We start from the raw sequence: 18776 nt of genomic DNA, 5'->3' as shown, positions 1-18776 counted from the left end.
AGCATACAGTGTATGCAGTATATGTTAACTTTGTAAAATGCTTACATGTATACAGAGTAGGAAAATGGAAGGAAATACACCAAAATGCAATAATAGTTCTGAGTGGTAAAATAATGGATTTATTTCCTTCTTTACACATTTCTGAATTTTCTATTCTTTGCAGAACCTGAGCATAATATCGATTCTAATACTTTTTTAAAAAGATTCCATTATTAAGAAAAAAAAAAGAAACTTTTAGGATATCAAAATAATAAAATTGTTTCAAGTTTTATAGTTTTGTTTTCAAAGCAAATTACTTAGTATGTTTCAAAACAAACAGTCTTCTGACAGAAAGAAGTGTTAGAAAAATAAGCATTAGGCAAAGGCAAGAATTACTGAACCTAAATCGACCAGCTAGGGAACAGCTGAAATATAAAGTATCATTATCCCAAATATTATTGAATATCCCCCCCAAAAAATCAATGAATACTTTCCTAATCAAACTCTCAAAAAAGTTAATATTAAATTCACTATTACCTTAAAAGAAAATTTAACACTGTCAATATGTCTTCCAATTTTTGAATGTGCATATTTTAAATTTTATTTAGCAACAAAACTATTATATCAAACTTGTATTTAACTAAAAACCTCTAATGCAATTTAATCTAATCATATTTGAGATATCCTAGTGCTCTGACAACATATAAAGATTTCTTTTGAAAGAAAGGAAACAAGAAAGGAAATATATATGGTAAATGCTTTTAAGTCCTATATTTATGAACTGCACAAAAGTGTTCAAAAACTGTCTTGAGAGTTTTAATACATACCAGGCTCCAATTTGATAATTTTTACTGCAGCCAATTCTCCTGTATGTATATTTCTGGCCTAAAATGAAAATGAAAATAAAATGTTTTAAACGTTTGTTATTTATATAAAACTTACTTGGTGCTATGTTAGTTAATTGCTTCTCAATCACGTTTTTAACAAAGCTAAAAAAAAATCTTTATTTCAATAAGTATACTAATTTTTCCGTTAAAAAAAATAATAGAAAAAATATACACAAAAACAATTACCTTTAGTCCACCACTCAAAAGCAGCTACTATTTAAAACATTGGTGTACTTCCTCCGAGTCTTTTCTTATACTTGAGTTAATATTTTTAATTTAAAATAATACGATCCCTCTACTGGGTATTTACCCCAAAGATTTGAAAACCTATATCCGAAAAGGTATTTGCACACCGATGTTCATAGCAGCATTATTCACGGTGGCCAGGACATGGAAGCAAACAAAGTGCCCTACAATAGATGATTGGATAAAGAAGCTGTGGTACATATATAAAATGGAATGTGACTCAGTTATAAGAAGAGATGAAATACTGCCATGGATGGACCTCGAGATAATCATGCTAAGCAAAATAACCCAAACAGAAAAAGTTGAAAATCACATGATATCACTTTTATGTGGGATATAAACCCAAAAGCAACAAATTAACAGGACAAACAAACAGAGACTCATAGACATGGACAATGGACTAGTGGTTACCAGAGAGTAAGGGGTGAGGGAGGGGGGAGTTAGATGGGGTAAAGGGGGTCAAAATATTTTTTTCTGGTGACAGAAAAAAATCTAACTATGGAAGGTGAACACACAGTGTGTGTGTGTGTGTGTGTGTGTGTGTGTGTGTGTGTGTGTGTATGTCTTATTGTTAAAAAAAAAATATGAAGAAACTAGCCTAGGAGTGGTGAGCATGCAACAGAGCATACGATGTCAAATTATAATGTACACCTGAAATTTTCATATGGTTATTAACCAATGTTACCTCAATAAATTTAAAAAAAGAAAAGCAAGGAAAATATACTCATGGTTTTTATATATTTTACAAATACAGTCATAGGTTATTAAAGGAAAATAAAAAACCAAATCATCTCTATCTTACTACCCAGAGGAAAAAAGTTAACATTTAGTGTATGTGTTTCCCTTTCTGGCCTCTGTGTGCATGTATGTGCCCACGTGTACGTGAAGTGTGTATATGTTGTAGAAGAGAATGATGCCATCAGTTTTCTACATGATTTAAATGTCATTTAATTTTCCAATGATGGAATATATAATTTATTTAATTAATCTGCTATTGTTGGACATTTAGGGTTTTAATATTTTGTAACTATAAACACAGGGATAAATAAATCTTAGCTTTTTACCTATCCACAGCCTGAATTATTTTCTTCAGATAAATTCCTAAAAGAAAAACTATTTGCCACTTAACAAAATATTATGGGCAGTCTTACTATAATTAGTGCGGCATTGATTACCATTGCAAATATTTTAGCACAATCAGTTTATCAGTAAGGCAACCTACAAGAAAAATTGTTAGGTCAAAAGGTATGTGCATTTAAAATGGATATATCGTCATATTGCTCTAAAATAAATTATGTGAATTTACACTCTCACCAACCCTGGATATTAAATCTAAATCTGACAGGTACCATTGTAGATACAAATTTTTATTCTGTTTTTAAAGTTATGTACTTTTTCCATGCTATACATAATTTTAAATGACTACATAATAGTTCTTATAATCATCCTCCCTTACTGCTAGACATTTCCATGCAATACATAATTTTAAATGACTACATAATAGTCCTTATAATCATCCGCCCTTACTGCTAGGCCCATCTCTTTCCCAGAAGTTGCTTGTTAGAGCTGGGAGTCCAGGGTCTCTGCTCCAGGCTTTCCTGCTCCTGCCATCTGAAGTCCATGCCTTCCCTGCCACCCCTTCTCGTCTCTTACTTCCATGCTAACCCCTAAGTGCCTCTCCCCTTCTCTCACTCCAAAGCTGTCAAAGCCAGGGGCCTGGCAGAGGCAAAGACCTGAGTCATGTCCCCCATTCTCCCTCTGTCACTATGGGTACATGTCAAGCTATTCCATGGGTGTGTATAAGGGAGGGGGCAGTTTTTCATTATTTTTCATTATTTCATTATAGTTTTTTCATTATTTAAGATTTCTTTTAAGTGGTTTGTAAACTATGAAATTACTAGTCATAGGATATGAATATGAACATTAAAGGCCGTCAACACATACTGCCTAAAGAGCCTAAAAGCACTGTACCATTCTTATACTGTCATTGTTGATATGAGCACTCATTTTCACTGCACCCAGGGCACCCAATATGTAGAAACACAATTTAATAGTTTACAACATCTATCGCTTACTATATTAGATTTGAATGTGAACTTTAATACTTGGCAGGAGTACATGATAAAACTGAAAAGTATGATTATATTAATTTGCTGGATTAAATAAATCATGTTACCAGAGGAAACAAGAAAAGAAAAAAGGAAAGGAATAAAAAGAAGAATGACAAAGAACGTAGGAAGACATTCTTAGATGGGATACATACAGAGGGTGAGAAAAAGAATAGAATGGGGGAGAGGAATACAGAGGTAAAGTCACAAACAGGAAGAAGAAAAAAAGGATTGTTCTACAGCAAAGGTCACATGTGAAGTTCACATTTTCCTCATCTATTCTGGTAAAAAGGGAAAGGAGAGGTCTCAGGAAGAGAGAACAGGCATTTTAATTCTCCCCACCCACAGTTACCTCTCTCCCAATCACTAAATATTTAGAGAAATGAGAACAGCCAGACAAAAGTCTCACACCATTCCTACCCTCTCTTCTTTCTTGCACTTGGACAAAAGAACTGTTAGCTTCAGGTCTTGTCCCAGTTGCTAAAATCTTTCAGCATTTCAACCTCTCTTGGGTTTTAAAAAGTTATATGTATATAGAGTTAGGCTGTTCACTGCTCAGTACTTCAAAAACCAGTGAGACTGACATACAGAAAACATAGCTAGAAGTTACGGAAAAGTAATAATTGACCTCCTGGGGATCTTGTTCAGTGGGTAATAAGATATGTGTTAGAAGACAAATTCTGTAACACTGATGGCAACTGTATTTGTAAAGCTTTATAGTTTGAAGGAACTTTCATATTCATTACTTAACTCTATTTATTTAAAACCATATAGTCTTAGTTTAGTGAAGTGACTTGCCCAAGAACATTCTGCTGACAGGGGCAAGAGTCTCAGTTAGAATCCAAGAACAGAATTCTAAAGTCAAGGTTTCACTGGATCTTCTATATTAGAATTCTCATTTTCTTTTTTTTAACTGCAACAGGCTCATGTGGACATGAACTTAGTTGAGGACTTATTCAAGTCCTTATGCAATCAGTTTGCAAATTCTGTTATTCCACCTGCTAAATATCTCTTGAACCAATCTCCTCTGCTCCTCCATTGCTAGTTTTTGTAAATAAAGTTTAAAAAAATAAATGCGACAGGTACTAAAGTATTAATGCATAATATTTAACAGATCTCAGGAGTGACTTCTGTTGAAAAATAATTTACAAAGTAAAGTACTAATCACCTTTTACATTAAACTAACAGTTATTTTCTATGATGATTTCAATGTAACAGAATGTGAACGCTCACATATTTAAAGTCTTAAAGAAATAATGTCAGAGTTGAACATATCCACTTCCACCCCTAAATGTTGGTACATTTCCTGGTTTTCCCTCTTCCCCTATTCCCCTAAGTGATATTTTAAAAATTTTCACTGGAATCCTTGAAAACAGAAAAACATCTACGGACACAGTGAGGAAATTACATATTGAGAAGAAAGATTTAAGTGTAAGAGACACAGATGGCACAAGAAAGTAACATGTATGTACACTCACAAATAGTGACAGTTGAACTATTCAAAGTTCTAAAATTCAGGTAAGGAATGTAATGTTTAACTCATGTGAAAGAGAAAGATGTTGACACATCTCCATCAACAAAATATCTTCAGGTTATTCACTCATTCCAAGCAAAACAGGCATTAGGGCAATGCACTCTGCTAGTCACTGGAAAACAAAGGAAAATATGAGTCTATACTTCCCAATTATGGGTTATCAAACAAGGACCAACAACATGTAAAGATCTAATATGCTTCTCTGAGAGTTTGGAACAATTCCAGTTTCAGTCATACTAATCAGGAGCAAATGACTTGGTCTCTAGTTTGAAAACACTGTCCTCATTCTGGTACCTTTTCCTTCCCCTGCCCTCCTCCTTGCCCCCTTAGCCTAGTTAATTTAGACCATCCTTCAGAATGCAATTTAGGTATCACCTCCTCCAAAAAGTCTTGCCTAGTATCCCAAGGCTAGATTAAGTATGTTCTCTTTTTAGCTCTGGGCATGATTGGACAATTATAGGAAGGTTATTACTCTCTTTACTTAAAAAAATAGATAAATAAAATCCTCTACAACTCAGAACTGCTATGAAACTCACAATATACTGTTTTAAATGCTCTACTAATTTTCATTTATGGTGATTCATTTTCAATTCTTATTACTATGAATTTAAAGCATCTGAGAAAAAATTTACTTATACAAAATTACAAAATATTTTGTTTTTAAAAATTCAAATAATATAAGTAAAAGATGACAGTCCCCTCCCTCCTAATCTCATCTTCCTGAGGTAACTCTTGTTAACAATATAAAGTATATCCTTCCGGACATTTAATTAGCTTGATGCTTAATCACACATATACTGATAGTTTGACAGTTTCTTACAAAGCTAAATATTCTTACCATATGATACAGCAATTTCCCACTTCCAGGCATTTACCCCATTTAGTTAAAAACTAATCTACACAAAAACCTGCACAAGAATGTTTACAGCAGGCTTTATTCATAATTTTCCAAAATTGGAGCAATCAAGATGTCCTTCAATAGGTAAACAGATAAACTGTGGTATATCCATACAGTGAAATATTATTCAGTGATAAAAAGAAATGAGCCATTATGCCATGAAAGATATATAGGAACCCTAAATGTATATTGTTAAGAGAAAAAAGCCAGTCTGAAAAGGCTACATACTATGATTCCAATTATACGACATTCTGGAAAAGCCAAGCTACAGAGAGAGCAAAAAGAACAATGCCAGAGGTTTGGGCAGAGAATGATAAATAGGTGAAGCACAGGGAATTTCTAGGGTAGTGAAATGAAACTTTAATATGGTGAATACAAGTCATTATGTATCTGTCAAATCTACAGAACTGTACAATACAAAGAGTGAACCTTAATGTAAACTGGACTATAATAATAATATGTCAATATTGGTTCAATTGTAATAAATGTACCACACTAATGCAAGATGTTAATAAAAGGGGTGTGGATGAATGTAACTGTATGTACTATTTGCTCAATTATTTTGTAAATCTAATAATGTACTAAAAATTATCTATTATTTTTAATAGAATATATGTACACAATTATTTTAAGTGTATACTTTCAGATGCATTTATGATTAGAATCAATACAAATATGTCTGTTTCAATTTAATAGAATGGGAAGATGCAGGAACCAAGGACGACTTGATTTTTTTTTAGAGATTCTGAGGGGTTTGGAGAGAAACAAATCATTAGAAGATTTGAATAACAATCACAGAATATTTTGTGTTTTCAAATTCAGCTACACAGTGCAAAGGTCAAAATATATTAAATGTAGTTAAGTAAAAAGCAAAGAAAATACTATAAGCTGTAACTCCCATTGATAGGAAAAATACTTAACTGTCGGTCTCCATTTTGAAGACATAGTTCTGTTCTCTCCAAATGAAGAACTGATGGGCAAATGTTCATACTCTGTAATTTTCCAGCTGGATTTTTAAAACAGAAACCAGTACCAGGCTCTTTTATAATGAAAGGCAAAGAGGCTTTCAGAAAAAAGATCTTCTAAACAGAGACTTCACAGATCCAATTTACTGAAGAGAAATCTTTCAGAAATTTAACTATACAATTTCAACTAAAATCCAAAGCAGTCATGTGTAATATTGGTTTTTGAACCCCAACATTTCCCTGCAACAAGATAACTGTGATATTCTCAAATATTTTTATTTTTAACTGTAACATGCAAGAATTTGAAGAACTTGCATTATATGCTTACAGAAGGAACTAGTAGAAGTACCACAGCACTTCTACAAAAAGGATCTAAATATATTTCTGATTCCTATTTATTTTAGTAGGTTATTGGTATACACTAATATTTGGACTTAAGAGTATACTAAACACTCAAAATCTAACAAAATATTTTACTATAGTAAATCTCTTATTTAACTCATATTAATCGGGAATTGAAGTTAGTGGAAAAATAAACTAATAATAAATGTGATCCATGTCACCATAAAATCCATAAAAAGCCTTTCCAGTTAAGTTTCTATTCTCATTGCCAATGCATTTCCCTTTAATCTCTTAATATTTCCAAGTCAATTTACTACTGGAGAAGTATTTTGACTCAAATTCTCCTGTCTTAGATTTTTATAGTAAAAAGTTACCCTTAGATTTCCACTTGCATCAAGAAAAAAAATTAAAGATGTTTATCTTTCTAACCAAGCCATTTTCTATTTTAACAATATTATCTAGTTGCCAGTTTTATTAGCCATGAACTTTCCTATATACTGTGAAATTTTTAATGTGACAATTAAAGGAAAAGTTTTATGTCTATACATTTCATCTACACATTTTCAACAAAGAATTGGAAGATATGACTTAATGTACGATACATCTCAGTAGCCGTGAAGTTACAAGATAATTTTTTTTAATTAGGGTAAAAAATGAAACTGGCAAGTAATGACAGTCTTTTCAAAACTATGGCAACCACAAAGATAAACAAGGTCAGCTCTTATATTCCACTTTTCTGTTCTTCACATTAGGCCCTTCATTCTATCCCCCTTTAACTTCCTTCTAGGGTCACAAAACTTTTCCGTGAAGCCAACTGGGGGCATCAACTTTAAATATGCCCCCTTCCTCCAAAAATATTCTTTAACATAACAAGAGAAAATCCAGACGTTTTAATATTTAACAAACAATCTCTAGTGGCCAGTGACTGCTCCTCTGATTCAGAATTATGCATCCCAGATTAAAGACTATGAATGTCAATATAAACGTGGCAACATAGCACCTACAAGGTCTGTAGGAATGCAAAGTAGCTGGTTTGTCCCTAAAAGAAGGGAATAGTCAATTACGTCATAGGCTGTAAAACCTCTATACCTGACTTCTTATGGAACACTGGTTCATTCATTCAACAAATAATACCAAATACTTACTATGTGCCAGGCATTGTTGTTGATACTGAGGATGTAATGAAACAAAACAGTTCTTGTCTTCAGAGAGCTTTTATCAGTTGGAGAGACAGAGAACTGAACAGTAAATACAATATAGTATGAGAAATATTCTCAAAGATGATACAAAACAACTTAGCAGGGTTCTGAGTCTAGTAAAGGTTGACTGGAGAAGCTTCTAGGAAGAAGTAAATCTAAGCTGAGACTTGATGAGATTTCTTGGGAGGAGTCGGGTAAGGGATAATGGCAGAATTCCATGCAAAGTAAAAAAGAAAACATTTTAAAGTAACGTTATCTTGTATTAGGGAACATAAGGGTGTAAGGAGGGTGGTGAGAGATAAGATTCCTGTGAAGCTCAGCACAGACTATCATCCGCCATCCTCTAGTAGCTATCACCTACTCACTCTTTGGTCACCCATCCTTGTTCATTTAAGACTCTATAGCCCCTGGCTCACAGTCTTCCTCTCCACCTCTCTCTTATCATTCTTAGAGATTTCAACATCTGGATCTCCTCTCTGACTTCTCATTCCTTGACCTACCTAAATCTTCATTTCAAACATTGTACTTCCTGATCATAACTTCCTATCTCACTTACTCTAGTCCTCCCATTCCACCAATTCTTCATCAACCCAATGCATTCCCCTATGACCACCAATTACCTCTCAATTCCTCACATCCTCCTTTAACTATTGGCGTTCCATGGTCCATCACTCGATTTATAATCACTCTTTTGCAAACATTTTTTTTTATGATATTAGCCTGGCAAAATCCTAATCTGATTAAACCCAATTATGCACTAATTCCATACTGGTATCAAATGGGGAAAAATTACAAAATCATGCTAACTGGTCTTATTTTCCAATCATAACACAAATCTCAAACTAAGCTTCTCCAGTAGGTTTGATTTTCCACTCTTCATAAGATAAGGGCTATTTTACTCCTGTCTTCGACCCCTCAATAATGCCTCAGTCTCTTTGTTACTCTCTCCTCTCTTACCTCCCTTGACTGATGATGGAATTTCACCTTTTCTTCATCCCTTAACAACCATCTCCAGGACAAATCTCTCTTCACTAAGCTCCAGACTCCTAAATCCATGGAAACGTGACAAGCATCTCAACCTTAACATAGAACGCTTGGTTATCCCCTGTTCCACAAATCCATTCATCCCCACATGTTCCCAATCTAAATAAAATTTACAGCATTTGCCCAGTTGCTTAAGTTCAAAACCCAGGGTCATTCTCCATTTCTTTCCTTCACATTCTTCACGTTTGATATATGATCAGCAAATCTCGATGGCTTAAAAAAAAACAAATCTATTCACTCCACTCTACCTCTTCTGTTATACTCTAGTCCAAGCTTGTCTCCATTAGAAATTGGTAAACTACTTAATGTGAAATGCAAAGAAATAGCAAATCGAGGATAACCCTAGTTTTTGAATTGTACAACTGAGTAGAAATTGTGATCCCATTCACTAAGATGACAATCATAGGAAGATGGACACATTTTATTGGGGGCGGGGGGGAGGGCAATGAAGGGGCATAGAAAAGGGACTCAGATTTGGACATATTTAAATTTTAGGTTCCTATGACAAACTAACTGGTGATGTCCTATAAACCACTTAATAGACAGCTCCTGAAACTCAAAAGTTAATCTGGATTGGATAAAGATTTGGGCATCATCAACATTGTTGAATCCAGGCAGGTAGATGAGATTACGTAAGAGAGTATGTAGAGTCATAAGAAAGTCAAGAACAAAATCTTAAAAAATTACTCACATTCAAAGAATAGTGAAAATAGACAAAACTAAACTAAAACTATTCCCATGACACTCTATTAGAAGTCCAGTTTAGAGAAACTTAGGGATCATCTAATTCAATCCCCTTTCTAAAAAGCAATTCTCTTCTACTTAGTCTATAGAGATCATTTGGTCCACCTAATACATTCATTTTTAGGATAACTTTAGTTGAATAAAGGCTTTTTTTATGATAAGCAAAATCTACTTTCTCATCAGTAGTCCTAGTTTTAGTTTGTGAGATAATATTGATTTAGTATACTCTTCCCACTGTGATAAATTTCAGATACCTAAATTCATTAATTTATTCAATAAGTACTTACTAAGTTCTTATGGCAGCCAGAGGGCCTAGGTTCTAATTTTAACCCTGCTCAGATAAAATATAAAAGCTCCCTTCTAGCTATGGATGAAACACGCTACTTTCTTCAACATGCCACATACAGATTCCAGTCCCTTCCCACTACTGTGGTTACTATTTACTTTGACTATGTGCTCAAAGTTTGAAGTCCAACAAAAATGATAGTAGTTAAAATATTAGATTCACGACATTACAGGTGGCTTTTCGTTTTTTAAATTTCTATAAAGTTATTTTTTGTAATTTAAAAATAAATGTTATAACTGTCATGTTCAAAACAGAATGCAATACTTTATCCTCTGACAAGAGAAAATTAAAGTGCTTCATTTTACTTCTATTGAAAATCCTTTTGGTGAAAAAGAAGGTTATAAACACTACATATATTACATACCATATAAGTTGTTATATAAATTTCAAGGAAACCACTTCCAATATGATTATCAAATTTATGTGAACAAAATATAATAAGGGGGAGCCACTTATGGCATATCCTCCACATGAAAAATTTAAAATAAAGATTAGTCATTCATAATTTTAACATTTATTCATTGAGAACTTTTCATGCATCAGATACTTAAGGTATGAGCATAGTATTGGTAGAGTGACAGCAAAGAATTGCAAAGATGTACCTACCCTGTTTGAGTTTCAATGGGACAGATCTTAGATGATTATAGAAAAGTTTTAAAAAGAAACTGCTTCTAAATACAGTATGTCCTTATTAGTTAAATAAGCTAAAAGACCATTTGTCAAGGATAGGGTGAGGGATAAATGCATGTGTGGGAGGTCCTCTGTGGAGCAAGTTATTTCCCAGCTGTCTTTCAGTTACAGGTCTGCAGAGGCACTCCCTCTTCCATGGCAGGAGGCTGCACTGCAGTCCCCGCCCCCCACCAGGCAAACATATCCAGGGCCTGAAGCCTTCCTGTTAGGGTGACCCCAAATCTGACCACGTGACACATAGCTCAGGACACACTAAAACCTTAGTCTGTTAGAAAACTTACTTCTTTCTGAAAAGAGTTTTTCTAACCCCTTCCTAACGGATTAATTTTTGTTGAAAAACAAGTTCCTTCCAGAAGATTACTTAAATTGAACTAATTATCTGGAGATCTTAATGGTGAAGGAGAGTTTGACTTAAGATTAAAAGAGGCAGGAAAGATGTGAACTCTCAATCACTATTGTGGGTTCAACTTTTGGGGAAAATAACTGGTCAAGATTCACTAAAACCTTAAAATAACTTAGAAAATTTAATTCTAGAAATTTACTTAAATAATTAAGGATATGAGAAAGGAATGTGTTCAAGGATACTGATCATATCTTTGCTTATAACAGGGAAATACTGGAAACAATCTGTTCAACAATAATGGATTAAAAATTGTACAACAATACAAGGAAATATATACAAATATTACATGTGTATATTTACTGACATGAAAAGTGATTTATATGTTGTTAAACAAAAAAGTACATTATCAAATGTATATACTATAGAATACATATTGTATGTAATGATTATATATGCTTATCTATAATATATATTATGATTTATGTCTATGTCCTTAATATATAGTTTTTAAAAGTCTAGAAAGATATATGCAACAACACTTACATTTTGGTAAAAGAGATACAAGTAATTTTTCATTTATTCCTATATCAAATGTTTTGAAATGAACACATATTACTTAAAACGTATTTTAAAGATAAAAGGTAGGAAAAAAGGCTATCTATGCCAAGGCAAGGAAAAGAGAGGCAAAACAGGAAGGCAAATCCTCCCCATCAATCTGTGCTACTACAGAAAGAGTAACAGGAAATTATTCCTGGGGGAGGGGGGTGGGGTGGGGACAGTAAGAGACTCAAGCATCTCCACTGTCTATTACAATTAGAATAACAGCTAAAAACCTTAAAATGCAAAAGTTATTAGTAATTTATTGAAAGTTATGTCTACTAAAATATATTAAGTCATGCTCACATTGGCTCCTCCCAACATGGGTAAGAGGAACAGTTATAAAAGAGGGGCAAGAAGGCACAGAGCACCTAAAAAACGGGATGCATGTATGTGAGAAGTAACATACTGGTTCATAGGACAAAGGTGAAAGTCACATCCTCCTCAGGTAGTCCTTTTACCTTAAATTAGGCTGGCCAAACAGAAGAAATTAGAGAATGTTACAGAAGGCGGGCTATTCTATCTGTCTGAAATAACTAGCATTTTGTTTACTTTAATTTATAATAGCATTACAGAATCTAGTTCATGGGACTCAGTTAATCCAGGTACCGGTAACCTTAAGTCTAAAGTTCCAACAAAATGAGAGCAACAGAAGGCACAGCAGGAAGGGTGTCCGACAACCAAGAAAAAGGACAGTTTCTCTTTTAAGTTAATTTTACTGTAGGGTGGCTACGAGCTAAGTCATTTCTATAGTAAAGGCAAATCAAGCCTGGGCTCTGATTTGGAAATCATGAGGTTAAGAGTAATAACCAAGTGGATAACTAGAAAAAAGTGCCTCTAAAAATTGGTGCTGAGACCTGAATCTTATATGTATATTCAAATTGGTCCAAAAAAATCCCTCACTTCTCAGCAGAGGCATGAGGCTGCCAAGTCTCATCTGATCATCTGACCACAATTTGTATAGAGCTTATTATGTTCCAGGCAATGTGTTTAAGGCTGAGTATACAGCAATGAATTCAAGGATGCAGTCCTAAGGCAGCTTGTTATAGTGGAAAGAACAGAGATTACAGAGTCAGAAGGTGTGGATTCAAGTCCTCATAGTGCCATCTATTAACAGTGAGATCTAAGGCAAATAGTTTCTTCTTGGGTAAACTAGAGATGATAATTTATCTGTCCCATCTACCTCATAGGATTATTGTGAGAAACAAATAATATACTGATTATGAAAGAGCTAAACAAATGTTAGTCACCCTTAGTCATGTCAATACGATTTCATTTTTATAAAAATGTTGGAAGGTGGGGCCAGTATGACTCATAAGCCCAAACACCTCAAGGACAGACCAGGCCATCAGCCTGGCTTCCCACATCATCTCAAAATCTCAATGGGAGATTATGATATTTTATAGAAATAGAGTTATATTAGACCTAAATTCATCTTGCCCTTTTCAGAGAGTTATTTACCTTTTCTAATTTAAATAGTACTTCATATAACTGGAACGCAACAGCCTTCTAATAACACTCAAACATGTACAAATACTCAAATAATCCAAAACTGCCAAGTAAAAATGCCTGCTCCAATTTATCTGATCTTGGACGAAGTTCTCAAACTGAAAAGAAAGCCCTGAAAACACAAGTATCATTTGTTATAATAAGCCTCATGTTTCTCTTCCTGTGGACTTGGTCTTTAAACCACAATTTAAGGTTCAGAAGTGAAACTTTTATAAATTTTGAAAGCAAAACTAGAATAAAAAATTTATGTCAATCTGCATTCTAACCCATTTGTCTCCATCAAAACCATCGTAAATGATGGTTAAAGTGAAAATGCTGAGCTTATGTAAATAAAAATAACTAGAATACTAGATGTATTATAAACCTAAGACCGAGGCTGTATCCACAGGTCAATTTGAGAACTAGAATTTATGTACCTGTACCAATGATGGCACTGTTTTATGTCTATCTTCACCAAGTTTAAATATTTTAAAGACTTCTTTTATAGTTTTCACAACATTTCTATGAAAGTAAAAAGGAATTTTTAAATAATTTGCTTCCAGCCATGATACAGAGCTTCTCATCCACCTGCAGAACCATGTTCTTTTTCTAGGCTGTCACAAAAAAAGCTTACTTCTGCACAGTAAGGAAAATCCTAAATAAGAGTTTAACCAGATTATTTATGAAATAGTAAACATCTATAATAACAATTCATCCTAGTAAGAGGTTTTATTTTCACTGTAACCTTACACAATATTTAACATAACATCTAATCAAATAACATTTGATAAGATATCCACTAGCTTAATAAAAAAATGTGGGTGATGTTTTGAGATTAAATGTCAGAGAAATAACAAGTAGCTTATACATCCATTCTCTACCATCTTCAGATCTGGGGCCAGTAGGTATGCTGACAGACTTTATTTTTATTAACATAGTAGAAGCAGCTACATATCCTTTGTTTACAAAATCATGCTTTTAAAAAAATGACACAGGCAAGGGTAACCTACACCAAGCTGCCGACCTTAATTAAAATATCAATGACCTGTACTCATGCACCAGCCAATGAAATGTGATGATGACAATTACTGTGTCTTAGTTCTAAATCCCGACCCTAAACTTACAAGTTAGCTGTAGATATAGGTTTTAAGTGATTCAGTAAAACATTTAATATTTAAGACTTCCTCTGATTACCCAGATATCCACTTGGCTAACTTCCTCACTTTCCTCAAGCTTTTGGTCAACTTTGCCCTTCTCAATGAGGCCTACCCTGACCATCCCTTTTATAATTTCCTAACCTATTTCCCCTATCCCACCCTGCCAACCTGATCGCCCTTAACCTGTTCAACTTTTTCTTCTTTCCATATCTTTATCATCTCCTAACATAGCATATAACTTATTGCTTATTATCTCTCTCCTCCCACTAGAATTACGTTTATTGCTTATTATCTCTCTACTAGAATGTAAGATTCATGACAGCAAAATCTTTCTCTACTTTGTTCGCTGATGTATCCCAAGGCCCTAGAACAGTGTCTAGCACATAAGAGGCCCTCTATAAATACTGGTTGAATGTTAAATATTCTTTTTCACCCTGTCACCCCCTGTTCCATCCCAGTTCCCCATTCATCAACATGCCTCATCCTAACTATACTCGGATGGGAACAACTGGGGCTGGAAATCATTCAATGGAGGCTCCACATCAGAGAAGAAAGGGAAAGAAGGGAGGAAAAAAGGGAAGAAATGAAGTTTTAAATTTATCCCCTATCTTGGTTCCTAAAAATCCCATCCGAACTTTTTGCCTTTAATCGCCTTCCTAAATTTTCAATTCTTCCTAAATTCTTTTTCTGATTTTCTTCTCTAAACTCAGCAACACTCCTGGCCACTTGGGTGATAAGACAAATTTAAAGAATGATAACTGAAAGTTGTAATCAGTTTCAATGAAAGGAAAATACCAGAAACATTTATATCATTTCTTTTTCTCTTCACAGCTTAGGTGCTTCAGGGAGTGATCTACATTCCCTCTACTTCCTTACTTAGCAATCACACCTCAACTCTTTTGCTCTTGATAAACCATTTCGACTCCTTACTTACATGACCACTATGTTGCTCACTCCTTCAAAACATGCTTATTAAACACATACTATGCACTAGGCATTATGCAGGCTACCTGATTCAGTGGTAAACACAAGGTCCCTGTTTCTCATGCACTCTGAGTAGAGCAGAAGACTGACAGCAACAATGATGAGTGATGAATGATGAGTATTATGGTAAGAAATCATACAGCAGATAGATATGACCTTATCTAAGGGACAGAAAAGGCCTCCCTAAAAATGTGGTGCTTAAAAAGAACCCAAAGAATAGAAGATAAACAAATGAAAGAGAAGAGGAAGAGTATTCCAGGAAAAGGAAATAGTACCTGCAAAAACCTGAAAGATAAAGAATAGGGTGCTTATATAAAGTGCTAAAAGAAGTTCAATATGGCTAGCCTCAGGGGCTTAAAAAGGCGTATTATTCTAAGATTTTATTTCATGGACAAAGAGACTAAAAAGGGAATGACATGAAACCTCAGATTTATTTTTTATTTTTTTGGAACATCAATACATTTTCCTCATTGCAGTGAAAGTAGAAGGCAGCAAGAATGGATGCAGATGATAAAGATGGGCTTTTTAAATTACTTATTTTAAGATGAGCTTCTGAAACTCCTGATTTCTATGAAAAGAACTTCCTCAGACCTCTTTGTTTCTTCTCAGCTGCCTTCAATATGTTATTTTCTTCTGCCACTCTAACACTACAGCCTTTCCTCGACTCTCCTATAAACTCTCCTGGGTGACCTCACCTATACTTCACTGGTACCACCCCATAATGTGATGATGACTCTCAAACCTGTATCCCCAGACCAGATCCCTGAAGGCCAGAGCTGTACTTCCTACCATCTATTACAGCAGTCCCCAAGCCCCAGGCTGCAGACCAGTACTGGTCTGTGGCCTTTAAGAAACCAGGCCACACAGCAGGAGCTGCTGGCAAGCAACCAAAGCTTCAGCTGCACTAGCATCACCGCCTCAGCTCCACCTCAGATCATCAGGCATTAGATTTTCATAGCAGCACTGGTCCCTGATGCCAAAAAGGTTGGGGACTGCTGATCCATTAGACATATCCACCTATTCAATGCCACATGTCAAAAACCAAACATAAGATTCCAATCTCACAAATTTGGTATTTCCTAATTTTTTTGATGGCATTAATGTAGTCACTCAAGCCAGAAATTCTAAATGTCACTGATAACCTGTTTTCCCTCCATCAATCACCAGGGAATTTTGATTATCTTCTAACCATGACTCAAATCCCTTCCATTCATCTCCAGTACCAGTGCCAAATTTAGGCTTGCATAAATTTTCATCTGGATCATTCAGTGGTAAACACTGGTAACTTGGTACTTTTACTTCCAAGAACATTGTCTAATTCCTCCTCTATATCATGAAAGATTTCCTCCTAAAGTGTTTCTTCAGTTTACAGAAAGAAGTCCAAATTCTCTGACATGACACATTATCCATTATCTGGTCCTTTTATGCCAGAAAATTCCCTGTGTTCTCCATCTACGAAATCTCTGCCAGGTTTGGTAACACTGAATCTGGAATGCAGATGCAGATCCCTCAAAACTCATGATTTCTCAAGTCACCAGGTGTTTGCATACTATTCCCACAGCCCAGAATATCTTTCCCATCCTGTCTACCTGGAAATTGCCCTGCATTCTTTTAAAATCTAGTTAATGCCTCCTCCTGTTAATTTTCCCTGGTTCTCATGATAGTTCTCTCTCTTTTCTCCCTTCCCCAATCCCCAATAAAGACATGGCTGGGCATTTCTTTCACTTCTACTATGGCACTTACCAAATTATGACTGTTTACATGTCTGTTTTCTTGGCTAAATTCTATGTTCCTTGTTGATGGTGTATTTTCTCATGTTTACATCCCCATATCCTAACATACAGTTGGCACTCAATAAATATTTCTTGAATGAATGCTTATGGAAGAGTTGTGATGTATCAAGCTTTGTCTCTATACAATGGAATCTTGGAATATGCCTCAAAGTGCCTAAATTCATTCCAGAATTGTGACTTCTGGCTTGGGGGAGAGAAATGGGGGGGCAAATATAAGAAGGACTCATTACAGTGGACCCAGTTCATCAGCATCCAGAGGAACCCATAGAATTGATAAGATTACATGGCAAAATTTTCTACACAAATTATAAGATTATTTATAATTTAAAAAAAAATTTTAATTGAAAACAAGAAATATGAAACTTAGAATGACTAAATGAGGATTAGTTCAATGGATCTTTTAAAATGATATTTTTGAAGACTATTTAATGAAGAATATTTAATTTAAATGTTGTTTATTCCAATCAAGTAGAAAAAAAGAGATACGTCATCCCAATTTTATAAAAGCCATTTTTAGAAATATATTGATTTAAAAACATTTAGGAAAAAAAGCCTGAAATAAACTATATTAAGTCATTAACAGTATTTATCTGAGTAATTTTCTACAACTAAGGTCATTCAACAAATATTTGTTGAGCATCTATCTGTCTGCTATTATACAGTGACGAGCAAGAGACACCTCTGGTCTGGTCCTCCTGGAGCTAAACTTGTTATATTTTTATAAACAACTAGAAAAAGCAAAACAGATTAGGAAAAAAAAATACATGGGATTGTCCACTTTAAATTTAGATCCCCTGAAAGGTAAAAATGGTTCTTAGAACTCTGCAATCTAGGCTGGGTACGATTTTGGTACAAATATTTGGATAAAATCCACCTAAATATCTTGTACTGTGATACCACAATTGTCTAGATCACTGCAGATGGAAGGTAGTAGAGACACTAAATCTCCACACTTCCTCTCCCTGTTAACACATTTAAAAATTAACAGTAATTACAAATAAAATTTGCTCGGTTGAAATTTCATCCTTCATTCATCTTCAACCAAATTTCTTCTCTGTGTTTCTTTTCATTCAACCACTTCTTGCTCTCACCCTCAATGATTTACCCCATTTATCTAAATGAATCTTTATATTCTTCTTTCAGCCAAAGAATAGCCAGTTTAAGATTGAGCTCTCTCCTCTAGGAGATTCTCAGGAAAGACAGGAGCATCAGAGGGGATCTATGGTTTTGAAGAACATAAAAATAATTCACAAAGAATCTCAAAGCTGTAGTCCTTTTAAAGCTCCTGCTTAATAAGATATCTCAAATGTAATAAATGTAGGGATAATATCTGATTAGAACAGCAACTAATTTACTTTCATTATTCTTCACCGTAATTATTTTATTAGTTTATATCAGTGATTGGAAATACTTCTAAAACTACCTAGGGTGT

The 18776-nt window shown here is 34.5% G+C and overlaps 1 protein-coding gene across 5 annotated transcripts in view; it reads right to left on the bottom strand.

Moving 5' to 3' along the window:
* Positions 1-18776, bottom strand: part of MAP4K5 (mitogen-activated protein kinase kinase kinase kinase 5) — a 92842-nt gene that overhangs the window by 70784 nt on the left and 3282 nt on the right. For all 5 annotated transcript variants that reach the window (XM_015596028.2, XM_015596027.2, XM_015596029.2 and 2 more), the window contains exon 3: positions 807-864. In XM_015596028.2, coding sequence (XP_015451514.1) covers positions 807-864 — 58 coding nt within the window. The remainder of the gene's footprint in view (positions 1-806; positions 865-18776) is intronic.

This window comes from Pteropus alecto, unplaced genomic scaffold (assembly GCF_000325575.1).
Source record: "Pteropus alecto unplaced genomic scaffold, ASM32557v1 scaffold86, whole genome shotgun sequence".
Classification (NCBI taxonomy): domain Eukaryota; kingdom Metazoa; phylum Chordata; class Mammalia; order Chiroptera; family Pteropodidae; genus Pteropus; species Pteropus alecto.
This window is presented reverse-complemented; position numbering and strand designations above follow the sequence as displayed.